The sequence below is a fragment of the Asterias rubens genome, chromosome 1 (genome assembly GCF_902459465.1).
Source record: "Asterias rubens chromosome 1, eAstRub1.3, whole genome shotgun sequence".
Classification (NCBI taxonomy): Eukaryota; Metazoa; Echinodermata; class Asteroidea; order Forcipulatida; family Asteriidae; genus Asterias; species Asterias rubens.
In genome coordinates, this window is record NC_047062.1 from 14,063,670 (window position 1) to 14,091,312 (window position 27,643).

General features: G+C 37.6%; 4 protein-coding genes across 4 annotated transcripts in view; 2 read left to right on the top strand and 2 right to left on the bottom strand.

Annotated features, from left to right (window-relative positions):
* Window positions 1-5: 5 nt before the first annotated feature.
* Window positions 6-4,576, top strand: LOC117291709 (26S proteasome non-ATPase regulatory subunit 8-like). The gene is made up of 7 exons (XM_033773572.1): window positions 6-142; window positions 783-855; window positions 1,127-1,229; window positions 1,537-1,630; window positions 1,909-2,007; window positions 2,877-3,062; window positions 3,672-4,576. Exons 1-7 carry the CDS (start codon window positions 32-34, stop codon window positions 3,801-3,803), a joined length of 798 nt encoding a protein of 265 aa, XP_033629463.1. The 5' UTR covers window positions 6-31; the 3' UTR covers window positions 3,804-4,576.
* A 180-nt stretch (window positions 4,577-4,756) lies between these two features.
* LOC117291704 (26S proteasome regulatory subunit 10B) lies at window positions 4,757-16,829 on the bottom strand. Its single transcript, XM_033773558.1, has 12 exons — window positions 16,719-16,829; window positions 14,080-14,159; window positions 12,709-12,748; window positions 12,178-12,298; window positions 11,380-11,494; window positions 10,793-10,880; window positions 10,459-10,520; window positions 9,728-9,913; window positions 8,402-8,522; window positions 7,439-7,519; window positions 7,254-7,325; window positions 4,757-6,523 (listed from the first exon to the last, which is right to left on the bottom strand). The coding sequence occupies exons 1-12, from the start codon at window positions 16,801-16,803 to the stop codon at window positions 6,405-6,407; spliced, it is 1,170 nt and encodes a 389-aa protein (XP_033629449.1). The 5' UTR covers window positions 16,804-16,829; the 3' UTR covers window positions 4,757-6,404.
* Window positions 16,830-16,846: 17 nt separating this feature from the next.
* Window positions 16,847-23,922, top strand: LOC117291696 (28S ribosomal protein S5, mitochondrial-like). The gene is made up of 9 exons (XM_033773546.1): window positions 16,847-16,985; window positions 18,243-18,386; window positions 19,222-19,347; window positions 19,733-19,960; window positions 20,526-20,651; window positions 20,978-21,082; window positions 21,744-21,806; window positions 22,090-22,226; window positions 22,971-23,922. Exons 1-9 carry the CDS (start codon window positions 16,931-16,933, stop codon window positions 23,187-23,189), a joined length of 1,203 nt encoding a protein of 400 aa, XP_033629437.1. The 5' UTR covers window positions 16,847-16,930; the 3' UTR covers window positions 23,190-23,922.
* A 2,233-nt stretch (window positions 23,923-26,155) lies between these two features.
* The window catches only part of LOC117291684 (CCAAT/enhancer-binding protein zeta-like), a 34,234-nt gene continuing 32,746 nt past the window's right edge, over window positions 26,156-27,643 (bottom strand). Inside the window, exons 23-24 of the mRNA XM_033773535.1 lie at window positions 27,376-27,457; window positions 26,156-26,829 (exon numbers count right to left, since the gene is read on the bottom strand). Coding sequence (XP_033629426.1) covers window positions 26,630-26,829; window positions 27,376-27,457 — 282 coding nt within the window. The 3' untranslated portion in view covers window positions 26,156-26,629. The remainder of the gene's footprint in view (window positions 26,830-27,375; window positions 27,458-27,643) is intronic.

Consider the following 27,643-nt stretch of genomic DNA (forward strand, 5'->3'; position numbering starts at 1 on the left):
CTCTTTTGACATCGATTTGCAAAGCAACAACATGGCGACGACAATGAAAGAAGCAGTCTCGATGTACCAAAAGCTAAACAAGGAATGGAACAAGAAACCACCAAGTCTTGATAAATGTGGCGCTATTCTTGGACAGCTAAAGGTATGAAGTATACACACGCTATATTTGAAGTTGTTTGTTGTGTTAGCTTTGCTGTAGCATCAATTTAATAATGAAGTTAATAAATCGCTGATTCATATTTGTTTCCTATGCGAAACACATGGTAAATTTATCAACACTTATTTATGTGTACAATATTATTATAAGAAGGGCACACTGACGTGACCGTTATTCTGAGCGGATTGACTGGCAAGCCGAAAGCTGTCAAAAAAAATTCATAAAAGATTACCAGATATTGCTTTATCCCACCAGTTTTTCATCCATTATGATATTCATTATGAAAAATATTTCTTTTGTTAAAACTTTCTCAACAAATTCAAAAATTAACAAAGCATCAAATATTTGTTTTGACATATCTTTATGACTGTCCATCAATGTAAGCTTTATTAAGTCTTTACAATACTTGCTGGTAATGGTATTCATGAAAACAACAACAAATATGTTATGACTATTAACATATTTGTTGTTGGTTTCGGTTTGTATTGAAACTTTAACTTACTAGAAGTTTTACTGTAGAAGTGCATAGTTTCAATACAAACAGAAACACGAAAAAAACCAAAAAAACATTTCTTCCTGTATTTACAATTCCTTTTGTCTTTTTATCTGAAACTTTCTTCCGCAGATTGCCTTGTTGAACCTTTCATTTCTACCCATAGCTGGAAGCAAGCCATCCAAACAAGAATTACTCATTGCACGTGAGTAGAGTTTCCTGGCCTGGAATTACCCAGAAGCTTGAGGCCATGGCTTCTCTTGCCCTGGTCTAATAGCCTTGGTGCCCCTTCCTTCAGAAGTTTCCCACAGACTTTACATCGGAAGTGCCCTTTCCAATTTAGCCTTCCCCTCTCAAAGATCAAGTTCCAGACCCTAGTCTCCCCACATTACCCATTAACAATATCCCCAGACCAACAAGTGTTTTTTGGGGGACGCATCCTTTTTTTAAACTAATTTTGTCTTGGTTTTTGGCAGGTGATATTCTAGAGATTGGTGTGCAATGGAGTGTACTAAAAGGAGACATCCAGTCTTTTGAGAGGTACATGGCTCAACTGAAACCGTATTACTTTGATTACAGGTGAGTCAGAACACAGTAGAGTTTGTGTTTTTAAGATATTATACAGGATTGTTGGAGCTGACAAAAAAGTGGCAGACAGTGTTCATGTGGGATCAACCAATACATGAAACAGCAATCCTCTGCAAATGACTTTCTGTGTACATCCAGGTTTTTTTTTATGCGAGATACAAACTTTTGTCACTCAAAAAGTCGCTACTCACGTAAACTTTTTTGCATGAAGATACAACCTTGTTGCATCGACACAATGATTTATAAACCACAATTTAGATAAAACACCTTGAAAGCATTCCTCTCTTTCATTTTCCAGGGAAGAGTTACCAGAATCTTCGTACAAGTTTCAGCTTTTAGGATTAAATCTACTTAGACTTCTAGCACAGAACAGACTGGCTGAGTTTCATACAGTAAGTATGCAGCTACTTGCCCTCATATTCACTATTTAGGAGAGAGTTGCAGTGCCAGAAGTTGCAAAGCCCCAATTCAAAGACTGAATGAAAGGAGAAAGACATCACCAGGGCCCAATTTCATAAAGCTTTTAAGCAGAAAATATTGCTTAGCAGAAATGAGCAGGGTATCAGTAACAAATTGTACATGTGACATGGTATGCGTCCAATCAAAATCAGGTGTTTGGTGATCAAAGAAAAGTGGCCCTTTTTATTTTGATGTTTGTCCATTTGTACAGGAATTGGAGCTGCTACCAGCCAAGGAAATCCAGAATAATATTTACATCAAGCACCCGGTATCAATGGAACAGTACCTGATGGAGGGAAGCTACAACAAGGTGAGATGACAAAAAAAACCATTCTTAGTAGACACACCCTTCAGTCAATCAAGAACATTCCTCATTACTGACACTGTACACTACTATTGGTAATTGTCAAAGACTAGCCTTCACAGTTGATGTACCTCAACCTAATGCATAAAATAGCAAACACTTGAAAATTTGAGCTCAATTGGTCGTCAAAGATGCGAGATAATAATGAAGAAAAAAACACCCTTGTCACACGAAGTTGTTTGCTTTCAGATGCTTGATTTCGAGACCTCAAATTCTAAATCTGAGGTCTCAAAATCGAATTCTTTGAAAATTACTTCTTTCTCGAAATCTACATTACTTCAGAGGGAGCCGTTTCTCACAATGTTTTATACTATTAACCTCTCCCCATTACTCTTTACCAAGTAAGGTTTTATGCTTATAATTATTTTGAGTAATTCCACTGTCTTTAACGCTATCAAGCCCTTTGTTGGCAGTTACCCTATTTTGTCAATATCTTTCTTTGGGATGCCAGTCAAAAGCCATATAACCTGTTACTGCCGTGTAGGCAGAGATCACACCCAAGCTTATGATATAAACTGAGAAGCGGAAGAAGAGGTACTCCACAAGGGAAACTGACAGGGTAAATTTTAAATAATTTTGAGTTGAACAAAGAAATGGCTTCTGACTGGCAATCCTGACCAAAAATAGATACTAGATACATGTAGATCAGTTGGTAGAGCGCAGCATTTTAATAAGGAGGATGCAGGTTCAAATCCTGCGCATGTCAACTCTTCTTTCTTCAACCCCAAATTATTTAAAATGCACCCAGTGAGTTTTACTTGTGGTCTATATTACTTGATCCATAAAATTTGCAATGTTGTTTTCGTCAAACGCAGGTATTTCTTGCCAAGGGCAACGTTCCAGCGGAGAGCTATAACTTCTTTATAGATATCCTCCTGCTGACCATTCGAGATGAGATCGCTGCCTGTCTGGACAAGGCCTATGATAGGATAGCCTTCAACGAGGCTACAAGAATGCTCTTCTTCACTAAGCCTCAAGAAATGAAGGCATATTCAACAAAGGTAAAAATCTGTAGTGGTTTGAAGAGGGGCTTCAAGGTCGATGTCAGTTTTGTGATTCGTTATAGTCTTCATGAAATTTGGGGAAAATATAACAAGTCTCAAACCTCACGTTTGCAAAAATCCATAAATGTTTGTTGATGTCACATTTATCGTATATACCTTTTTGTTCAGAGAATTTTTAGTTCATTCCCGAATTCTAGTGTTATTTAATAAAAAAGACATTGGATGTAAGTTCATGACTGGCGCAAAAATTCCTCTTTGGAATGTAGACCCATTTTTTTTGTGCTGTCCAATGACGTCATGTTTCAAATTTCGATCTGAAAGAGTACCCATGATGATATGTTGGTCTGTTGCTAGAAACTCATTAACATTTTTTTAAACTAAAAAATCACAGTCACTTTCCATGTTTGTCATAAGATCTTATAGTTTATTTTTAGAACCAAATTGTGAAGATCTAAGAAGGCAACAGTTTTGGAGTTAACTTTTATTTTATCAGAGTAAAGTATTAGAAATTAAATAGACACTGCTTTTTTCATCTTCAAATTTACTTTAACCATTTTCTGAGATTACTGTTCTAATTCAACCTTTGCTCTCTTTTTCAATTTTCAGCGTGGCTGGGAAATTGGTTCAGACAACTACTTCGTGTTCCACAAAGACAAGAAGGCAGATGACAGCATTCCCTCTCACCAGCTTGCGTTGCAGGCTATAGAATATGCAAGAGAGCTTGAGATGATTGTCTAGTAAACCACATAGGAAGTAGAGTAGATTTCACTATTGCATATTCACACGTTGAACAGAAATTGTTTTTGTCAAAATGTGACATCGTCATCTCAGGACTATAAGGTCGATAGTGCTGTTTTGTTGGTTTTCATAAAATTAATTTTGTGTGTTTTGGAGCTCTTTAGAAACGGGAGTTATCCATTTGTTCTCGAAAGTAATGTTTGGCAAAATGTACAACTGTTCTATAGGTAAACCAATTATTTGCGGGTTTTGATGCGCTTTTCAAATTTATTCACATTTATTTCGATCGCTATGGAAATGAAAATGAAATTGGTGACCTTATAGCACTGAGCTGACGACATGCTTGTTTGACTACCTGCCATATAGGCAACGTAAATAAAGTTCCCGAGTAAAACTTGAAACACAAAGATGAAATACATTTTTGTTTTGTGAGTCGAGTGTACCAATGTTCATTGTTCTATAGGTGGTTAATTTACTGATGGGGCCAACTTTCCTTATGCTGTTTACCAATAAGATTATTTGTGCTTGGTATAGCAGAAAAGTTGTGAAAAGTGAAAACAAGTGTATTTCATAAACGATCAAAAAGATTTGGCAACACGAAACGGTTTTCCGATGTTGGAATACTCATCTGCGTAAAAGAACAACCAGCTTTGCTAACTACTAGCAATTAATAATTTTGCATTCTGTTGATGGGTGCTCCGTATTTGACAGTCTGTTTGCAGGCATTAGCCCTACAGGTTCTGTGTTGCAGGATCCCTTTGTTATTTGTGAAAATGTACTCTTGAAATGTTCCGTGTAAAGTCAGCTATAATACGGGCAATGATAATTCAATTTCTGAACGTCAATACTGTGTGTGGCATGCCAGAGTCACCATCACATATTGGTCATTGTTTAATGGATTTATATTTGGGAGAACTCTGAAGTATTGTATAATAAAACAAAAACTCATTGAATTTAAAAGTGTGCAGAATGTTTGTTTATTGAGTCACCTTTCTAGGTCAATAATGAAGACGAGTAGAAGCTGAGGTTTATGTACATGTACATGAAGCAGACTGACAATAAGTTAATCATGAGAGTAACGAATGATATCACACTAAGTTAACCCTTTGGTGCACAGATTAATTTTTGAAAAAGCAAAAAAAGAACTAATGAACTATATTTTTCTCAATTTTTTTTAATAGCACCCCCTGTTGAACATCACACCAAAAGAAAGTTCAACACTCGCTCTAAACAATTGAATGAGGGCGGTATAGGGGGGTTGTAGTTTTTAAGTCATGACTGTTTATATAAGTCCAAATTGATGTGATTTTGGTGGTCGCTACAACCGCCTTGTGCACCAAAGGGTTAAGTGATTAGGCAAAGGTATACTTTCGACTCTCGTTACAATGACTGCTGGGACCGGCCAAATTACCAGCCAAATGGCCAAATTACTAACAACCTATACACCTCTGTGAGTGATTGGGCACAGGTGTACACTCAACACTCATTATAACAAGATAGCTGGGACTGACCAAATTGCCTTTTATAACAGGAATGTTGCAAAGACACACCTGGAATACGTGGAGTTTTGCCCAGTTCGTAGTACAAAACAATACTGATCTTAATTTTTGACGGAATAAAAGCACAACACATTTCAAATCTGAACGGAAAACCTGCACTTTGAATAATGTACATTTATGCGATTAGTAAATACAAAGGGTGTTATGACACAGTAACTCCTCTAAGATTTAAATGTCCACAAAAGGACATCCTATAAAAAGGTCAAAATTCAGTTTAGTGACCTCATCAAAGTGGGGGGAAAATTAGATGTCTCTAAACTTGCTGTAACCACTTGACGTCGAGTGATGCATTTTTCTGCAAACTTATTTTGCATTATTCCCTGCATAGCGAACAATTAGATGATAATAATAATAAAAGACATGTATATAGCGCTCTTACACGAGGTACCACAGCGCTTTAGATAAGGCCCATTGAGTCTGGTTATCTTCACCCAGTGAAACTACTAAGTCTTTCAAAAACATGTTTAATTTTTGTTTATTAATAAATGCTGGAGTGAAATATTCTTTTAATGTTGGTTAATCAAACAGGTTTAGGAGGGAGACGCAATGTTTTCTTAGTAACTCTTCTGATCAGCTCCATCAGAACTAGGGCGTTTACGCCAACAAACATTTTGTTCTTAATAACCACTTTCCTTCTTTCTAGAAATTCAGTAATAACTCGGTAATAACCCAGGACTTTGAAGTACCCAAAGCTAAAATTTATGGGAAGGTTTCATTGGAACAAGGACCAATTTCATAGAGCTGCTTTTCAGCCAAAAATAGGCCGAGCCACAACAAAACATTTTAATTTATACCACGAAAAACAGTTATGTCACACAGACTTTTCCCGACTGGTGTCCCAAAAATTGAGGCTTGGCTGAAAAATGATCAGCAAGATTTTCTGATTAAGTATCTCTATGAAACTGGGCCCTTCCATGGATTTTAACGAAACTTTATGCAACTGTGTAAGTCCACTTGTGCAATACTTCTTGCACAAGTGGATTGTCGAAGTTGCGTTAATTTGTTTCCTGTGATATTGGCCTGCTGGTCTGGTTTATTTGATTCAGACAGGTTTATAGTCCAGCTTGGTCTCTAGTTTCTTGCTCTCAGACACTTTCCTGACAGCCTTCATGAAGTCTTCATCTAATACATACTCTCGTTCTGCACGTATAGCAAACATACCTGTCAAGACAAGATGAAGAAAAGACAAATAATGAACAGGGGTAGTGTGGTACTTAATAATAATAATACAAATAACCGTATTTATAACGCGCCTTTTGCCAAAGGATACAAAGTACCAGGTATTATTACTGCAAGGAGTGGGGCGAATTTTGAGATATAAGACCTAATCCTTAAGCACCATGTAATGGTTTACAAGGTGCTGTGGCGCAATATCCTGCCAATCCAGCCAGGAACACCGGGGCGAACCCCTTCTCTTTTCGAAAAGTGCACTGGGTTCTTTTACATGCATTTACACAACACATAGGACCAACGGCTTTACGTCCCATCCGAAGGACGAAGCAATGGTTATGTGTCTTGCTTAAGGCAACAAGTGTCAGGCTGGGGATTTGAACCCACACTCTGCTGATCAACCACCAGAGTTTGAATTCGGTGCTCTTAACCGCTCGGCCACGACACTTAGTGGATTTGTTCAATTGAACATGATCTCGGGCAAAACAAATTGCGGTGCCTCATGGAGGCTGAAACATCTTAAAGGCAAAGTATACCCTTGGTTTTTAGAACGGCTTGATTGTTTTAATCCTGTATAAATGTATTGTATACAATAAAAGTTACTTTTGAAAATGTCATACCAATAGGTGGTTTTGTAACCTATGACTGTCAAGGTCATGAAAATTTGTATTTAAAAAAATGTGGGAGTCAAAAGTTTAGAATTTCTGCCGTGTGTACATACCTGCCTCTGTGCACACATTTCTGAGATCCGCCCCGTTGAAACCATCGGAAAGCTTTACGACTGCTTCAAAATCTGAAACAGAAAAGTTAAAATGTGGGTGTTTGAGTAACGAAACGAAATTGTCTGCCTAGCACCTTTTTAGAATTGTGTCTTGGACAAAGAGGAAATGGTACTTTCACACTTACCGATGTCTCCATGTTTAGTGATTGGGCCAGCGTGAATCTTCAAGATGTCTAGACGAGCCTGCTCATTTGGAAGTGGAATTTCTGCAAAGCAAACATTGACCCATCAGTGGTAGCATAAACAGCATTTGAGCATTGATTACTAAAATTACTATTTACGGTTTATTTAAAGTCAAACTTATAAACTAAATTAACTGTAAACTGTAAAAATTGCAAATCAAATGCAAAAATTATTACACGCAAATGTAAAACATGACAGTTAGGCCTATGTACTGGCTGAATTCTTAGAAAAATACAACAATGAAAAATGTGACATTAAAAACACCATAATAAAAGTATAAAACTACCGGTAGATTCAATTGGAAGATAAACAATCAGAAGGCACAAAAAACAAAATCAAAAGTAAATTCCAAAGATTATCAGTGGGTGATGATAAAACAGGTGTACTAACAAATCCCCTAAAAAGATGGCTGAAAAAAAAAAAAGAGGCTGAAGAACGACACATTTAATCCTATCTGTGTTCAGCTATGGCCCTGTTGTGGAGCAATCCTCAACCGCAAACAAAAACAAACAAAAATCCATGAAAAACAACACATACATTCATATATATATATACACACATACAACAGTCACAAAACTCTTCCTAACTTAAGACTAATCTTAGGACGAGTCCAACCCTGCACTGTAGCATGCAGACCTTAAGATTAATCCTAAGTTAGGACGAGTTCGAGATAAGACGAGTCTTAACTCTTTGTGAAATCGACGGCAGGGCATTTATAAAGCACCTTTTCGACATATAGAGCAAGCAAACCAATGGAACATATTACATTTGATACAAATAAGTTTTAAGAGATTTCTTAAACATTGGCAAAGAGTTACAAATTCTAAAGAATACTGGGATACACACAACCAAAGATCCACTTGCTTTGAGAAACATTTACAGTGGTAAATTGCCTCATTACTCACCAATCTTCCTGTCCAGGCGACCTGGTCTGAGTAGTGCTGGATCCAATGTGTCTGGTCGATTGGTGGCCATGATGATCTTCACTTTGCCAAGTGTGTCAAACCCATCCATCTGATTCAGCAACTGTAGATGAGGTTATATAAACATTAGTTTCGGCACGGAGGGTGTATTTGCCAATTGTCAAATTAGGATCTGGATTAAAACGGGTATGTTACTTCCGATTGGATGCTTTTGCCCTATAAAAGCATTCGATATGAAATACATTCTTTTTCTAAAAGAAGAAAAAATTGATTCACCCAAACATCCATTTCCTTTTACTTCATAAGCTAACACGGTCCCTTATTTTGTGGAGTAAAAAATTCTCATTGAGATGTGATGTTTAAGTGACTTTATCGCCTACATTCGACTGAAAACAAAATCACTAGGTCATACATTTTGTATTTGGACCCTTTGTACAGAATTTAGACTGCATGCTGTTAGTTCACAAAGTAAAAAGAAAACCACATAATTTTGTGGAGATATTTGCTTGAGTCTTTATATTCTACTTTTAAAACCTCTTTCCAAACGTACTTATTTCAAAACAACGCTTTCTAAGCCCGAAACGCCGAATCCGAGGTTATTGTGTCCCTTCAAGGGATCTTCTCCTATTTTTTTTGCAGAGGATGGCTTCATCTCTTTCTCGAGAACAACTCTTTCTTCACAAATAATTTCCCTGTAAATTTTTTTCAGAAGAATCCAGTGGATGCAGTTAGTAATTGTGCACACTTTTTGTTATCAAGACACCAAATGAACAACATATAAATATAGACCTTATGCATTGACGTCATCCACCTGCCATCTTAGAGGAAAAACGGTGACGAAACAATCGAAACGCACAGATTTGTACGCGCGGCGCACAGTTTTGGCCAATGAACAACCTCCTTTTGACCTCTAGGTGAGGGCGCCCTACTGAAATGACGTCATGTGCATAAGGTCTATTGAGTAACGCTTTGAAGATTCTTGTAGCAGACAAACTCAAGCATCGTTTGTTTATTATTGACACAGCGATTGTTAATAGGAGACTTTCTGTGACTCGAGATGGCAGCAGACTTACTGGGTAAAGCCATTGTTCTCAGAATTTTGCGCATGTTCAGAACTAAGTAAACTGTCTGCTGCCACCTAGCTTTGGAAAGTCTCCCGTTGGTATATAAATAGCATTGAGATTGCTACATCAGTGACTTTCAAACTGGTGTTCATAAATGGGCATGAAACGAATGTGTACCTATGATTGTGGCTAGTCACTTTTTGGATTCCACAACAATTTGAAACAACATTCCAATTATTCTCACCTCCATGAGTGTTCGCTGGATCTCCCTGTCGGCCGACGTTCCCTCAGAGAATCTGCGTCCTCCTATAGCGTCAATCTCATCCATGAAGATGACGCAAGGCTGGTGGTCTCTGGCGTAGGCAAACATCTCTCTGATGAGACGAGCACTCTCACCAATGTACTTGTCAACGATTGCACTAGATACAACCTGTAGGGGGTACAAATGGGGGTACAATAATCATTAAATGAACCGTCTTCAAGACAATTGTTGAGCCTGTTGGTACCTTCTTTGTAAGTTTTTTTTACTGTGTGGTAAGCCTATGTATATTTTCAATTTAATCCGCATGGTTTAACTTTTCTGTTGGTAGTCTTTTTGCAGTGTTTTTATTAAATCATAACAATAATAATAACAAAAAGGAATTACAAACAATGGTGTTTTGGAAGAGTACACCCATTATAAGTCCAACTCTCTTCCCGACAATGTCAAAGACTGTACCACGCTAGAACAATTTCAATCTAAACTTAAAACCCATCTTTTTTATATACAGAAGCGCATAGAGACACTGTTGTTTTATGCGCTATACAAGAACTGCTTATTATTAGCAGCAGCTTATTAGCTTGTTAGCAGCTACAGCTACAGCTACGACTAGAGCAAAGGGTGTTGCTGAGGACATCCTATACTTCAACGCATGATGTGGTCATGTAGCCAAAGCCATAGCCACTAGCTCAAACATGGCTTAAGCTGGTTCTCACCTTTAAGAAATTGGCATCAAGCTGACTAGCCACAGCTCGGGCTAAAAGGGTCTTTCCAGTCCCTGTACAAACGAGAAATTAAACAGTTCACTCAAAATACGCAGTTTTCACTCATCAACATAAAAACTTGATGCAGTAGGGCTAGATCACAGGCACAAAAGGCCTTGTGTTTTTCAACTAGCGAACGTGCGACATTTTTGAATTGCAGAAAACTCACTTTTACAAAAAATGCAACCCAAGTTAAAAACAAATGATTTTGAAAGAGAAACCCTAGAAATAAAATGAAGAAAAATATTTTGGGGTGCTTTTATTGTTCTGTACTGATGTTACCCACCTGGAGCACCATACAGCAGGCAACCTTTAGGAGGTGTTATTCCCACTCTTTGGAAAAGCTCTGGGTTCATCAGAGGAAGCTCAATAACCTGTAGATCAACAAATTACAAACATACAGCTATTTTAATGATTTTTTTTTTTTTTTATACAATTAAAACAACTATACAATTATTTAAAAACATGTACACAATTGCTTATTAAAAAAACAGTGCAGGAGCATTTCCAAATCAATAAACGGTAAAACCAGAGGGCACGAAGAAGAACCCTCATGGTAAAGGATGAAATCCAACGCACAAATCTACTCAAATATGGTCTCAGCAATGAATCAAACCAGGCAAGCACTAGCCATACATGCCACCCAAATGCATTGTCTACTCCATTAAGTGCTAGATAAAAACACAGTGAATAATAATAATATTAAGTTTTTATATAGCGCTTTTTCACTCCCGAAGGGTGTCCCAAAGTGCTTCAAATTATTACAGTTGCGACATGTTTTACTCAAAAAGGGGTTGGGACCATTGAGGACACACATTCAACGGAAGGTTTATCATCAAAGGAATCCAGCAGAGACTCAAGTTTGTTTCTTACCTCTCTCAGCTCTCTGATCTGTTCTGACAGACCACCGATAGCGGAGTATGAAACATTACCAGGATCCTCATGAGACATGTTATACACCATGGGATCAACTTCTCTTGGCAAGTACCTGATGAAATAATAAGGCAATGAACAGACTCTTACAATGGGCATGGTTAATATTTGGCCCTGGGAAAAGTAAGAAACATTATTGAGCACAAGGGCTAACCTGCATACATATGTATATATGGTATAGCCTTTAATGGACTTTTTAGGCTATTTAACAATAATTTTACTAATTTGTCTGAGTGCCAAAAATTTGAAACTCGGACATAAGTTTGGAAAATATCATGCCTGACGATGACTAGAGCAGACTCGTTGAACTAATGAGACCAACTAGAACTTCTGCAGCACTGTAGTTAACAAAGCGAAGTTCCCTCAATCAAATAACACTTAGCAAAAGTAGTAGTCCCAGTCGATGTCCTACCTCTAGCCAAGGTAATAAGGTTAATAGGCTAGTCTGACTCAATCATGACATTAACAAAACTGTTGAAGACTGAACTGTTCAGAGCTCATTCATTTGTTCATTGTTAATTCTCTAGTTTTTCAGTGCCTTGATCTAGTGTCTAGGATATGTGCGCTTTATATGAGCTTTGTATTACTATTATAATTATACAGCTTGGTGCACTCCATAATTTAAGGAGTAAAATAAATGGCCCAGTGACCATCTGTAATGATGTCCGAGCGCCATGTGCGCCACTGAGTGATGGATTTACTGGTAAGCGCTATATAAGAAACTACAATCATTATTACCTCATAATTGTAAGAGTCGTCATGTCCAGTGCAACTCTGGTGCCTTGCTTCAGTTTGAGTTTGTCGATGCCACGCCGGCATCCTACGACATAGCGAGGGCCGTTGGTAGCTTTCACAATAACTGCATTAAGATTCAGAAAAGCATGATAAAAAGTCAATACTGAACTCCAACCATCCTAAAGAGGCAAAGTATTTTTTTCCAGAAAAGTTTAGTTCTCTGCATGTTCTACAATGATGCCATCACACTTTCATCTTTAAGCTAAAACCAGATCTGATTCTTTGTTTTTGTCTGAGCGAGGGCACCAAGGAATTGTTCATCATTGTAAAAGGCACCTTTATAAGGAAATAAAACATTTTTATAAAGAACATTTTAAAGGGCACTTAAAGGGGCACTTGTCACCATATTGTCACCATTTGGTATTGTCTCAAATGAAAGATTGTTACAGTGAATGTGTGCCTAATAGATTCATATCATATTCAACATTTCATCCGAAAACAATTTTTCAGAGAAATTAAAGAATCCTTTCTTACATTTTTCTTCTGTGAGCTGCTTGAGGACTTCTCCGACAATCTGAAGAAAAAAAAATTAAAATTAATTTCTCTAAAATCACATTTTTGATAACATCACCCATCATTGGCACAGGCCTGGAATTTCATCTTTGAGAGGGCAAGGCCATTTTCATTTCGAAAAGGGCACTTCCATTGGAAAATCTTAAAGTCTATGGGAATTTTTGAAGGGGCACCAAGGCCAAGACCAGGGGCTACGGAGGCCATGGTCTCCGTGGCCGCCGTGAAATTCCAGGCCTGTTGGCAAATGCCTGAAAATATGATGCAATTGAAAAGATAGTATGCATTCAACTAACATGTTTTAATTTAACAAAAATGTATTATTACCGTTAATATTATAAGCATGTCATAGTAACAATACTATCCAAACATATTAACTAACAAGTGTACAGCAGACATACAACTTAGGGTTCTCCCTTTAAAGGGTCTGGGTACTTTTTGTATGACACAAAACACAATGTGAGAGGAAAATCATTTTAACATGTAAAATATATTTTCGTGACATTGTTTTACTAATTTCTCAAGAACTACAGCACCTCAGCAAGTAGTAATTTTAGGTAAGCTTTCTACTATTATCATCTTCCATTGGTGTAAGGTAAATGTAAATCTGTGGACACTGTGTTTTGTATTACAAAAAGTAATAAAATCCTTTAACAGTGGTCCGCTGTTCAAATGCTGGTAAAAATACCCAAGGACCAGTCAAACTTCACTCTAAGTGGTCTAGCTGGCTAGTTCAGAGTTGAAAAGCATCTGTCTTTAATTTAATTAAAGCATGGACTAGTGAAAAATCCAACTGACTTCTGAAATGACAAGCTAACTGATCCTGCTAGCTAGTCACTTATAAGGCAATGGGCAAATCCTGATGTATCAGGATTTGCGGCATAGCTTTTTATTTTTTAAAGACAGTGGACACTATTGGTAATTGTCAAAGACCAGTCTTCTCACTTGGTGTATCTCAACATATGCATAAAATAACAAACCTGTGAAAATTTGAGCTCAATCGGTCATCAAAGTTGTGAGATATTAATGAAAGAAAAAAACACCCCTGTTCCACCATAGTCACCAAAGTTGTGTGCTTTCAGATGCTTGATTTTGAGGCCTCAAATTCTTAATCTGAGATCTCGTTATCAAATTCGTGGAAAATTACTTCTTTCTCGAAAACTACGTCACTTCAGAGGGAGCTGTTTCTCTCAATGTTTTATATTATCAACCTCTCCCCATTACTCGTAATCAAGAAAGGTTTCATAATAATAATTATTTTGAGTAATTACCAATAGTGTCCACTGCCTCTAAGTGACTACATGTAAGATACAAAAATGGTTTAAAGGTATTTACCTGTCCAACACTCTGCAATGCCTTTAGATCATTCTCTGATTTGTCATACTTCTTTGTTAATTCCTTACACTGCTCACGCACTAGAAAGAAAAACATAAAACACATACACATTTATTTACTCGAACAGTACCAAGATAGAAATTGCTATTAATTTGTAAGAAAAAGTTGTTTCAGATGCCACAGCCACAATTTCATCCCTTGAACACCCCAAAAAGAAGGAATGGAATTTCATCTTTGACAGGGCAAGACCATGGCCTCTGTAGCCATCATATTATTCCAGGCCCGTCCCTTACTTCATTGAGTGATTTACAAAGAGGTGAGAATTTATCATTTTTTGCATCATTGTTTTTGCAGAGTGGATTTCCTGGACCCACGCCGAGCTATTTTGAGAACAAAGAACACGTACAGCCTAATTTGTTGTTGTGAGTTATCGTGAGGGGTTGTGAGTTGTCGGTATTTAGTGTGACCGAATGAATTTCATAGTTCAAGGAGTACATGTACCTTTGTCTTATTCCTAAACTAAGTTTTATGAAGACAGGGCAAAGTTTTCCTTTTATTAAAACCAAGATCCATCCTGAAAAATGTGTTGAAACTTTGCCCCCACCCCAGAATATGTGCAGCTTGGGCTGGGGTGCTAGTAGCCCTATATAGGACTCTTTCTCTGTACACAGGAACAGAGTCCTAACTATTGAGGCCCGTTTCTGGGGCGGAAAAATTTCACAGCTTCATATCTTAAATCTTACCTGCAACAAGCCACTAATTTCAACAGATTCACATTCCATGGCGGCATACATTTTTCTGCGGTGGGTTTTGGTCATCATATTTTCCCTCACAAATCCGTGTAATAATGCAGCTTCCAACGTTAAAAAATTCTCATTGCGATCGTTTTCTCACAGTGTTGTCTGTTGTCGTGCGTACGCATATACATTCGCGTTCAAGACGCATGATGCAAGCTTAGACGCATGAATTCTTGGTCACCGTATCTTGACTGCACAGCGTTAACAACACAATTAAAAATGTGCGCGTCGTGCGTCTTGCGTACACAAGGCAGACTGTGAGACTACGAACAAAAATGGGAATTCCTTAACGTTGGGAGCTGCATTACTTCATGAAAATGACGGATTTGTGAAAAATATATGACGATCAAAACCCACCGCAGAAAAACATATGCTGCCATGGAATGTGAATCTGTTGAAATTGGTGCTTTCTTGCAGGTAAGATTTGAGTTATGAAGCTGTGAAAAATTTCCGCCCCAGAGATGTACCCTGATGTCCAGGCGTCACTGTAGTACAAAACGAAAGTGTAAGGCCGCCAGGGCTAGGGTGCTAGGTACGACAGAGAATGTCAAAATTTCTAAAAAAGGAGTACAGTGCCCCAGTTACTGAGTCTATATTTAAATATATTGGGCGCTATTGGTCAATCTGCGTGATCAACCGAACGCGCTGCGCCATCGACTGATCGCGCTGCTCTATTGAAATATCTATTGGTAGCGCAGCAATCGGTCGATCGCGCAGCAATCAGTCGATCGCGCAACAATCGGTCGATCGCGCAACAATCGGTCGATCGTACAACAATCAGTCAATCGCGCAAAACACATCCCTGCACGATCGGTAGATCGCGCAAAGCCTTTCCTGCATGATCGGCTGATCATGAAAAAAAATGCGCGATCGACCGATTGTTGCGCGATCGACCGATTGCTGCGCGACCAATTGATCTTTCAATAGCGCAGCGCGACCGATCGCGCAGATTGACCGATCGCGCCCAACATATATAAAACATATAAATATTTAAAACATTCTAAAACACAAAAATTTACATTTTACAAAAAATTTACATTTTACAAAAAATAAACAATATAAAAATATAGGTTAGGGGGCCTGTATCAATTTATTTAATAATTATCTCAATGATTTTTATGAACAATAAAAAGGGATTCCATAAAAGTTAACAAGTACACAAACAAATGAGAATTCAATTGGATTTGGAAGAGACGACAGTTAACTGTCAGTGTCAACAAAAGTGTAAAAGAAAATCATGATTTATCAGTCAGTGTCATTGACTCACTGTTCACAGCCTGGTGGAACAATGGGAAAAGTTTCCGTATGGCGCCACCACTTTTTCATTCGAAATGAAATAATATAGTATCTAATTTACCTGATTGATATATCCCTTTTTGTAAAAATGAGGGAAAAAGTGGTGGCGCCATACGGAAAGTTATCCGAACAATGAAACAAAGTATGGGATAACTTTCCGTATGTTATGGCGCCACCACTTTTTCACTAATTTGTACAAAAAGAGATAACTCATTCTCATTGACTTGAGGTAGGCCTAAATTAGATATTAATAGTATTACTATGTTATTTCATATCGAATGAAAAAGTGGTGGTGCTATAAAGAAACTTTTCTAAAAGTTGCTTAGAGAGAGAGAATTTTGTTTAGTCTAGTTTATGACAATTATGCATTTTATCACGAATTAGATGCAGTATGTTTGTATCAGTCACAATTGCACTGACTCAGCAAACTTTAGAAAACTGAAGTATTTTTCAAGGCAGTTTAAAACATAAAAAGAAATGAACAAGAAGGAACACAAATACTTCAATGTACGCACAATACATTTGAAAAGCCCCAGAAATACTTACCTTCTTTCAAACGAGCATCTAATTCCTTATGTTCGAGTAATTTCTTGCGATAATCCTGGATCGCTTTTTCTCGTGCGTCCGCCATGATGAACAATTTATTTTTGTATACTCGCTGTCGATCGGTTGAGGGCGCTATACCTGTCTGCCGTGAATCGAAAAATATCTCGGCATGTTTCAGTTTTACATTTTTTAGCTACAGAGGTCCGGTTAGAATGGCGAGTTATGGTAACTTTGCGCTGGCAAGATTGTGTGCAAATTTTTCAAAGGGTGAGTGCATTTCAAAACTACCCCTTAACATTTTCGGCCATTGTTTTACTCTGTTGGTTGGTCCACCACAAAATTTCACAAATAGGTTAAAATTAGGATTTGGCCTAGCCCTAGGCATACTGATGTAGCACAGTGCACTACACTACACTACATGCAAAGTAGCCCAGGGGTCGATTTCACATAGAGTTGTATGGCTAGTCCTAAGTTAGGACCCGTAACTCGTCCTAACTCGAGATAAGACTAGTCTTAACTCTTTGTGAAATCCACCCCTGGGCCCAATTTCATAGCGCTGCTAAGCATATAAATTTGCTTAGCATGAAATTTCTTCCTTGATAAAAACAGGATTACCAACCAAACTTCAGTTTGTTGCATATTGCTTGTTACTGGTATTTAGCTGTTGTTTGTTTATCCTGAAAATCACGTGGAAACCAGACAATTGAGTCAGAAAAGAAACTCAGGATAACTTTCACTCCATCACAGCAATCTCAAATTATCCGACCACTCATGGAGGTAGAATGGTCAACTCAACCAATTTTGAAATATGCAATAGGCCTAAAATTAACTGTTAAATTTAAGCTCATTCGGTCATCGGAGTCGGGAGAAAATAACGGGAAAACCCACACTTGTATCCGCACATTTCGCCGTGTCATGACACGTGTCTGAAATAAATCCGTAGTTCTCGATATCGAGAATTGATATTGTTTTAATGTTTTCTCAAAAAGTAAAGCATTTCATGGAATAATATTTTAAGAGTTCAGTCTTTCACCACTACCTTCTGTAAACCCTGTAAGTTATTTGCAAATCTGTGAACTTTTTTTCTATACTGAGTGAAAGGGTCCAATGGCTTTAATACCAAAATTATCAATACCAGTCAAACGGCAAACAGAAAACAGGAAAAAAGAAATACTCATATATTAATTACAAAGGTCAAGCTCCATGAGAAATGTGATGTGTTTTTTATTCAAAAATCAAACGAAATGCATTAAAATTCTAGTTTCTACAAAATGAAGAAAACACCTGCGTACTATTATACAAAAACATTACTTTGTTGCGATAATTGTCACTTCCCATCCATCCGATTATGATTATCACAAGATTAAGAAAAACAGCATCTAAACCTTTATTGACATTTGACACAGCTTCAATGAAATTCTATTGCTGTAAATCCTTCATTATTTTAAATCTGCATGTAATTAAAACTAATCAGGTTGTAATTAATATTTAATCAATGTTTATCCTCTACGGTCTCTCATATAGGTCTCTCAGTTTCAACGACCAGACACTGCAGTACAATACCAAGCTTGACCAATAGGTTACATAACAAGCAGACGTCCAATGCATTGCTACCAGCACCTCAGGTGGTTGTGACACCAAGCAGACACACAAGCTGGTTCAACACATGTTTGTATATCCCTTTTTTCATAGATGATGGTGTGAATACTTCAAGGGCTGTTATGGATCTTTTTTAACATTGGTCCGAATGACAACTATGAATATGATCAACACCAATACAGCTAAAAGAGCCCAGCAAGGTGGGCTGTTAGTGTTATGGATCTCTTTTAACATTGGTCCTATCAAAATGGCAACTATGATACTGATGTTTAAGGAGACTCATAGAAGCTCACTTTGTTGGGCTGTTGTCTTATCAAATAGTGACTATGATAAGACCAATTTTTAAAGAGGGCCATAACAGCCCAACAAATTCTGCTAGTTGATGGCCACAGGTTTGTGGCTTAATTTCATGGCACTGCTTATATAGCGAATCTTTGCCCTTAAGGCCGGTAGAATAACTTACTTTATAGGGCGCCATTAGCACAAATTTGGTGGTGATTAGTCCCATGAAATTTGGACCTCCTAAACCTGAAACCAGTAAACTTGCGAGGATAACCATGTATGAATATCGTTTGGGAGAAGTGGTGCTCGACCTTTCGAACAGTACACTCTGCTCGACTTCTCTGTACACATAGTTGTATCTGCAAGTTTACTGGTAATAGTTACTTCTTTAAAAATATACAGATCACATTTTGTACTTTTGAATGTGTATGTTATGCTCTAATTTGAGAAAGCCTAAGCTAGGGTTAAAACATGAGACCATGAACCATTTTTGCACTTTTTATAGATATTTAAAATCTCAGGTACTAGAAAGTGTTACTTTAACAGATATTGGAAAACAGATTTGATATTTCCCACCCGAAATGCTCTTTTGATTATCTGTGATTTTATTGGTGCAATGCAGTAACGGCAGACCAGCTATGGAAAGGAATGCTGGCAACCACAGGAAAGGCTCAGACCAAGGCAAGGGGAAAACGACCCGCTAAGAGGATCAAGAAAGATCTCAACAGAGGACAGATTATTGGAGAAGGTAACTATCAAGTTTAGGAGCACTTAGAAATAACCTTTTTTTTCTTTGTAAAGATTGCTAAAAATTGTCAGTTCTTGAAATAATGTAGTTATTATATAAATACAAAAATATAAAACATACTTAAGAGTGTTATTTGTTCTTACCCTTACACCGATGTGCATACTCAGTACTTTTCTGAGGTCTGTGGAAAAAAACACCTCGGCAAATCACTCAGGTGGGATTCATCTGGAGAGGAGTTGTGGAAATTTAAAGAAATGGTTGCAACTAAAAGTAAAGGAACCACAGATTAAGATCTAATTTGGTTTTTTACGATTATCACAGTATACTCGGTCCTTTGCGAGTCTTAAAACTAAACGCAGTTTTTAAATGTTGTTTTTCTCAATAGGAAAGGCAAACATAGCCTGGCCAGGGCTCAACGCACCCATCGTGAAAGACCGTGTTGTGCAGACCATGGAAACGAGGGCGCCAGACCCAGAGCGGGAAGAGAAGCTTCAGATGATCCGTGCTCAGTGGGATAAGAAGAAGAGACGCACGGTACCCGCAGAGGAGCGAGGCTGGACCTCCAAGAGTTGGGGAGGGCGTAGATTGGGCCCTCCTGATCCAATACCAGGAGGTGAATAATAAGGATGTTGTAAATTTTGAAAATAAGGCATCGGAGTAGTTTTAAGTTTGCGGACAACATTGATAGTTTTGTTGTTTGTGAAATACCAGTATCCACATTTTATGTAACCTACATCAAATCTGGAATTTCATCTTTGAAAGGGCAAGGCCATTTTCATTTTGTAAAGGGCACTTCCTTTGGAAAATCTTAAAGTCAATGTGAAAATTATGATGGGGCACCAAGGCCAAGACCAGGGGCAACATAGTTCATGGCCTCCATGGCCGGCGTGTAATTTCAGGCCTGCTACACATGCATGAAAAAACAAACCTGGAAAGTTTTAAGATTAAACAGTCACTGGAGTCACAAGAAAGTAGTGGAATTTTTTTGGTACATGTTTTCATTGGCTGTGGACTCACAAGATCATAACTAATTGACCAAAGCTGTTTGAAGTGATGTTATACACCATGGTCTTTAAACAATAAGTTCTGGAAAATCCTTGTACATTTATATTTTCACTCTAACCTTTAAAATGTTTGTTGTTTTGATTTTGTTTTTATAATTTTGTTTTTCTAAACAGAGAACTTTGAAGGCTTTGATTCCCGAGTTGTGATTGTACGGCGAGTGTTCAACATGACTGGTACCGTCGGCAGAAAACGCAGTATGTCTGCTCTGGTTGTTGTCGGCAACCAGAACGGTGCTATAGGTATGAATTTCATTTTTGTGTTTGACCATCTTCCCTGTAAGGGTTCATTATGCACTTCCATTGGAAAATCTTACACTCTGTGGGAAACTTTTGAAGGGGCAACAAGGCCTAGAAAGAGGCCTCTGTGGCCTTCATGTAATTCACGGCTTGGAAAATACATGTGTAAATTGTACATGGTCATGGTTAGACCATAGTATTATTGAAGACATTTTTACTCAACATCGATATAACTTTTATTCATTTATCCTGCAGACATGGTAGCTGCCATTGAAAACTTCAATGTTTTATTTGTTTTTGTTTGTGTTGTTTGTTCTTCATCTGTGCAGGTTATGCGATGGGGAAAGCCCCAGATGTGATGTCAGCATTAAGGAAAGCCAAAAACAAAGCTGCCAACTATCTTCATTACATCGAGCGCTATGACAACCACACAGGTACAACTATGATTTGTCAGGAGTTTGGCCTGAATTCATTGGTTTTAATTGATCTCCCTTCACCTCCAGATTTGTTATTATTATATATTTCTGGTAGTGAAACCAAGGATACCTCATAAGTAAACTTCACAACTGTAGCTCGCAAGCCTGAGGAAACCTGTGCTTGCTATGTGAACCAAAAACACCAGGGTTAACCTCTACTCTTCAACGATACATGTTCTGGGTTCTTTTATGTGCACTACCAACCTTTAGTACACTGAACCTACAGCTTATTTTCCCATCTGAAAGGACAAAGTAATTTTGGTATAAAGTATCTTGCTCAAGGACATAAGTATCTTAACCACTCGGCCACGACAGGCAATGCAGTTGCAATCGTAGACAAGAGCGGCATAGTTGTGATCAAACCGCTACAGTTGTTGTGATCCTCATTAATGTATTCAAGGGGCTTCATCTCCAGACCAAGAGGAGATGATGAGCATTTGCCCAGATTTTGTGTAATGTTTGCACAATCACATTCCTGAACATACGGATCAGTAGTCTGTAGTAGATTACTCTGCTGACTGAAAATTTTGTATTTTTCCTTCACTTCACTGTTAAATTTGTCTTGTTGTATCAGTATCAAGAATTAAACTGAGAACTTTTGATTGTTGGTTATTTTCAGTTTATCATGATATCGAGTCCAAGTTCCAGGTGACAAGAGTGAGAATTCAGAAACAGAACAAAGGTAGGTTAACATTTCACGATTCAGTTTGCATTGAACAATTTCTACCGAAGCTAGTGTGATACAACCCTTACAAACACTAGGGAGATGGAGTCAAAACATTTACCACTTTCTATCCAAAATCATCCCCAGTTATTGGATGTTAGTGAGAACACCAGAATGGTGCATCATAAACCCCTCATGAAACCACTTCTCAATCAAGTAGCACTTTCCCACATTTCTCATTTCCCATAGTTTGTTTGAATTATTGAGCTCATATTGCCGTTTCTCCCCGTCTCATTTCTAGGCTATGGGTTACGATGTCATCGAATCCTGAAGCAGATCTGTCGACTAGCTGGTATTAAGGACCTCTATGCCAGGGTGTATGGCTCCAAGAATCCCATCAATCTCACAGTGGCTTTCATTAATGGACTCGCTAACCAGGTTTGTGTGTTTCTCTGTCCAGAAGAATCTTCTCATCTAAGATTCTATTGGTAAAATTTTCACCGAGTCAACCAACCATTTGAAACCTTTCAAGTACACACTGGTTGTGTAGGGTGGCAAAACTGCGCAGAGAACGAGCTTGGTACATATCTTAAATGACACCATGCTGCAGGTTGGAATAGTTTATCATATCAAAATACCACAGTGGGTGATATTAAATGGTCAAACAGTAGGAGAGTTGACTGTGTACTGTGTAGGTGCATTAACCATATGATATATTGCAGGCTGGTATACTTTTCAAAAAAAATACACAAACTTTCCATTTTTATATAATGCGAGTAAGTAACCCTGTAGTAGCATTTGTGTGTAGTGGCTGAGTGTACAAGTGCACTGGACTTAAGCTCTGGTGTTTCTGATCAGCGGAATGTGGTCTTGACACTTTAACCATTATTATTTTGTCCCCCAGTACCCGTATCATTACGAGAAGGGATTCACCCCAGTATTTCTGGTATGGTTGGCTGAAGATTACACCACTGCACTTTGTAAACCGTTAATGGGTGTTGTATTACAAACATAGCTCTGCATACCTTGTAGGATAACAAAGTAGTGCTTTGAGACATCCTCAGGTGTGATACAGTGTTGAATAAGAACTGCGCATTATTACACAAACATTATTTGTCTTTATTTTTCCAATACAATCAAATTAATCACTCTCTATTATCGTGTCTTCCTTCGATTGTACAGGAGACCCACCAACAGATAGCTGACAGGAAAGGCCTGCACGTTGTAGAGTTCCGCAAAGAGTGTGGTCCACTCCCAATCGTTGTTGCCTCCCCTGAGAAAGCACAGCTTCTTGAAGATGTGGAGGAGGAGCCTTGGGATAAAGAGCTTCCTTTAGAGTGGAAGGAAGAAAGACCAAGAAAGACCAATAGTTTCAGTCGAGAAGGAACCATTTTCTTCTAAATGTTGGGGTTTTTGATTTAAGAGAAGCAGATGATAAACTTAACTTATGCACCTGCCTGTAGTGTCCGAGAATTCTTTCAGACTGATTCCATTTCAACATAAATTATGCTCACAATATGAGGATATTGAAAGCTGTGAGAATAAGACAGAAGATATGGAGGGTTGAGTTTACACATGAAAGCATCGGAATACATGGGTGCGTTTTGGCGGTTGTTTCGATCATTTGCCAATAGATAGTCTTTATGAAAACACCAGTCTCTACCTTTAAGTAAAATGCCGCTGTGTTTGCTACCCGCAAGTGGGATTTTTGTTAACATCTATAAGTGTTCGATGATATCACATTTCAACTTGAGTGACTTTGGCTAAAAACAGCTTAGTGCAAAATTGATGACTAAGCATTTGTAGCGATCTGGCCATTCCTTCAGTCACAGCCTACGATTAATTGCATGTATTTAAATGGGAGTGGGGGTAGGGGGGGGGATGGGGGTTGGCTCAACCATGACTCTTTGACAAATGCAGTATTTGAAATTTATGTTTAAAAAATACCCAATGTTGCAGTTCTAATGAAAAACTCCATTTCAGCAGAGAACTGATGTGGTATCCAACTTAAAAAACAAACATGTATGAGACAAAGAAATGATCACTGGAACTGATGTAGTTCTCTAAACCGAATGTTTTTCCCGTCACCATTGTACATTAAAATCAGCTTATATTCCTGAAGATTGATCCTCGATTAATTTTGTTTGGTTTATTCTTCATTTCAATGTTAACTCACATTGTTTATTATCTGCAGAAAACATTTAATGCTTAAAAATTGTCTGCCAAGCAAAACAAAAATGAAACCAGGATACAGTCACAGATTGAACATGTAAGATGGTACTTTGGCTGGTAACCATATTCTGGTGAGCATAATTTTATTGTGCTTTATAGCTACTTTTTGTGCTCAAAGTAGCTTTATGAAATTGGGCCCTGGTTGTCTTAAAAAAATCCCTATCAAGATAATAGATTTAAATTCTGCTGGGGTGATTTTTGTGACCCGCCCACAAACGTGTTTGAACTTCGGTTACTGGTCAATCTTTTTCTACAAGTCATGCTGTGCTGTGAATGCTAAAATCTTCTCACAAACTTGCAATCAAGATTTTGTCTTAGTTAGGCTGGATTTTAGGATGGCCAATGTTCCAAAATATCAATTTTATTGGACTTGAATTCAAGTATCAGCCACGACGAACTCACCAACATGTAAGCTTTCAATCACCCGATAACTAGATAGACCGCAAGAGGGCGCTATTTCATGAAAGAAAGTATTGGCTATCGGGTAGGCCACAATCACATACTTGAAACCAAGTCTGCCATTTTTTAGCAAGCATTTGTTTAACAATAATATGACAAACCAATGATGTTGAAATTATGATATCAAGTAAGGTTTCATTACGTGAACAACAGCTTTGCCAAAAGGGTAGTTGGGTTCACTTTTAAGCTATTCGAAGCATAGCGTGACTCGAACTAACTCTTAAAATTTCAGTTTTCTTGTAACTATTTCTTTTTTACTTTTTGGTACATCTTCTTCGCTACAGTCTTCAACAGATAACATTCTAAATACAATTCCATTTCTCATCATGTACGTTCTCAAAATTATCTTTAAAAAAAACTGTCATTGTCGACAATCACCTTTTGTTCCCCAAACTATTTTACATGGTCATCGACTGATCATTGGTGTCTCAATTTGAACATTGTCCAAAACCGTGGGGGAAAAAACACGGAAGAACATTTTAGCCTAACTTTTACATGCACTAAGGCATAAGCCGTTTCTCCTTTTTTCATTGGCACATAATAAACTCACAAGAGTTGTTTAAGTAGGTGAATATTCCAACAGTTTTTGGTATCCGGTATGAGAGTCAAGAATTGACGTGATTGTTTGACGACAAACACATGTAATGGCCAATCTAAGCCTAGGAAGAAGAATCCAGGCTTGCCATCTTTGTCAAAAGTTGTCTTCTGGGAAGGCGGGGAAGAAAAATTAAAACAAGCAAGACTAAACCTCTATTAAATCATTGCAGTAACCGCTGCTGCAATACAGCCACTATGCCTCTCAGTGGTCTAGTTGGAAAGACATCTGCTCTAGAATTGCAAAGGTCGTGGGTTTAAATCCTACCCCAGTAATATGCCTGTGATTTTTGTCCACAGAACTCTGAGAAAGTGCCGAGTATATCAGTGCTAACACACATTGGTTTAAGACTTAAACAAAATTTTTATAAATTATCACCTGTTATAATAACTGTACTAACCGTGGGGGGGGGGGGGGACACACGCATACTTGTACGCAATTTAAATTGTGAAGTTAACAAGACATTTCCACTTTTCTTCTTGACAGCTTTTGATTATGTATAAATTTATTTTATTTGTCTATTATGAATATAGCAACACATAAATCGCGCACCAATGTAGAGAGCTGTAAAACATTTGCAGTTTTACTTGTTTTAATATTCCTCCAATTCAGATGTTTGAAAAAAATACTTTACATCCATTTTCAATAATCAAGTACTAGTCTTTTTAAAGCAGAGTATATGGACATTGTGTAAATAATTTTTTTTTTTAAATATGTGATCAAGTGAAAACAATTTTATCTGCACTGATGATACAAATTTTATAAAAGGATTCAAGTTTAGAACCATATGGATAAAAACAAATCAAAATCATGCCTGATCCACAAATTTTAGCCATAGATTTAATAAAAATAAATAATCAAATAAAGTATGGTAAACAGTGTTCTGTTTCACTACAGCATTCGTAATTGAGAACTTATTCAGTCTTGTATTTACCAAGGCATTATCAAACAAAATTATTGAAATTTACCAAGTCCGCCTCCCTTGTGGTTTATTACTTCATTATTCTTAATCAAAAAATAGTTGTTTTAGTCTGATATAAAAAAACAAGGAAGGTATTAGTAACACTTAAAGACTAACTAATTACATTTAAAAAAAAACATGCATAAGCTTTTGTAGCAACAACTACTTCATCTTTGCATCTGATGAAGTAGTAGTTGCAACAAAAGCTTATGCAGTTTTGTATGCAATCCCTAACTCTTTAGGTGCTACTATTACCTTCTTTGTTTCATAATGCTTTTAATTACACAGCTAACGCATACATTTTGCGCTAACTCAGTAGCGGCAAAATCTGCGGTAAGCAGAACCTTAAAACTGACCCCAGATTTTGCAGACAGCCCTCCAATTCTCAGCAGCATTGTCAAGTTAGTTGACCAAAAGAACAAAGGGGTAGTTATACCTCTGCACAAACTTATTGTACTGTACAGTAGAGATAAATTTACCAAATTGTATAATACAAAATAAAAGCAAAAATCACCACAACACAGAACCTAGCGAATGGTCAGTCAGTTGGAGAGTGAATTTTAATAAGAGTTATTTATTTCATCCATGATCCATTCACTTTCTCCTCTTTCCCTTAGCGTTTCCTCCTTTGGCTTGATAAGCCCCACTCTTGGCTCCACCCGTCTTAGGTTGTCCCTTCTGCTGCCCTTTCTTAAATGGTTTGCCCTTGCCACGTTTCTTGGCCATCATGGTCTTCGGGTCTCTACCCTGGACCCACTGGTCTCGTTTCACCTCCCAATTCAGCTGTTTGGCATCTGTGTATATACAAAAATGGCATGGTTGTGGTCACAGGAAAAAATAAAACTAATCAAATCAATTAATCTTTAAATTTACATATACAAAACTAAACTCACAAATGCTAAATGTGGCAATTAAAGATAGATAAAAATAATAATAAAAATGTACACAAACATATATAAACGAAATAAAGAAGTTCAGCACAGAAACAAAAATATATATATACATATATGAAGGCTCCTGAACAATCTGATAAATCCACTCTGCGGTAGTAGAATATATAGCAAGACAGTTCCCTAAAGAACAAATTCTAACTGGCAAGTAGATACATACATGGCGTTACCGCAAACCAAAAATATATTGATACCTTACCATGACAATATCTCAAGTTGCGCTAATTTCATAGTTGCATGAAAATGATTTGTTTTAGATTCCCCTGATGTGTACAAACAAATTTATGCTCAGCATGTTTGCGTCCCAGTAATGGCAGACAACACTGGTGCAGACAAACCCAATGGAGCAGCATGTCTATATATCATTGTGCGTTTATAAAGATTACTTACGTGCATTATCTTTGTTGGCCATGGCATTGAGGCCAATACTATCAAACTTGGCTCCAACATGTTCATCCATCAATGATGAAAACTGCAAAGGAACATAAAAAGTAAACATCAATGAGTGTGTATATCAAGAAACTTGTCCTAACTCGAGATACAACTCTGGTCCACTCCTGGTTAATTCACTGTCAATCCATTGAACGACATATGATTTATGCTTTTATAGAAAATACTAAGCTATTTAATAACAATCTTCCTGATTTTCTGAATGCAG

What these genes read in the sequence shown, in the direction of transcription:
- LOC117291709 (XM_033773572.1), top strand. Translation starts at nt 32, where the DNA reads ATGGCGACGACAATGAAAGAAGCAGTCTCGATGTACCAAAAGCTAAAC. An exon ending in CCGTATTACTTTGATTACAG is followed by an intron (nt 1,230 to 1,536) that starts GTGAGTCAGAAC and finishes TTCATTTTCCAG; the next exon opens with GGAAGAGTTACCAGAATCTT. An exon ending in TGGAGGGAAGCTACAACAAG is followed by an intron (nt 2,008 to 2,876) that starts GTGAGATGACAA and finishes CGTCAAACGCAG; the next exon opens with GTATTTCTTGCCAAGGGCAA.
- LOC117291704 (XM_033773558.1), bottom strand. Translation starts at nt 16,803, where the DNA reads ATGGCGGACGCACGAGAAAAAGCGATCCAGGATTATCGCAAGAAATTA. An exon ending in TTGATGCCAATTTCTTAAAG is followed by an intron (nt 9,914 to 10,458) that starts GTGAGAACCAGC and finishes TACCCCCTACAG; the next exon opens with GTTGTATCTAGTGCAATCGT. An exon ending in TCCAGCGAACACTCATGGAG is followed by an intron (nt 8,523 to 9,727) that starts GTGAGAATAATT and finishes CCTCATCTACAG; the next exon opens with TTGCTGAATCAGATGGATGG.
- LOC117291696 (XM_033773546.1), top strand. Translation starts at nt 16,931, where the DNA reads ATGGCGAGTTATGGTAACTTTGCGCTGGCAAGATTGTGTGCAAATTTT. An exon ending in AGGACAGATTATTGGAGAAG is followed by an intron (nt 19,348 to 19,732) that starts GTAACTATCAAG and finishes TTTTCTCAATAG; the next exon opens with GAAAGGCAAACATAGCCTGG. An exon ending in CAACCAGAACGGTGCTATAG is followed by an intron (nt 20,652 to 20,977) that starts GTATGAATTTCA and finishes TCATCTGTGCAG; the next exon opens with GTTATGCGATGGGGAAAGCC.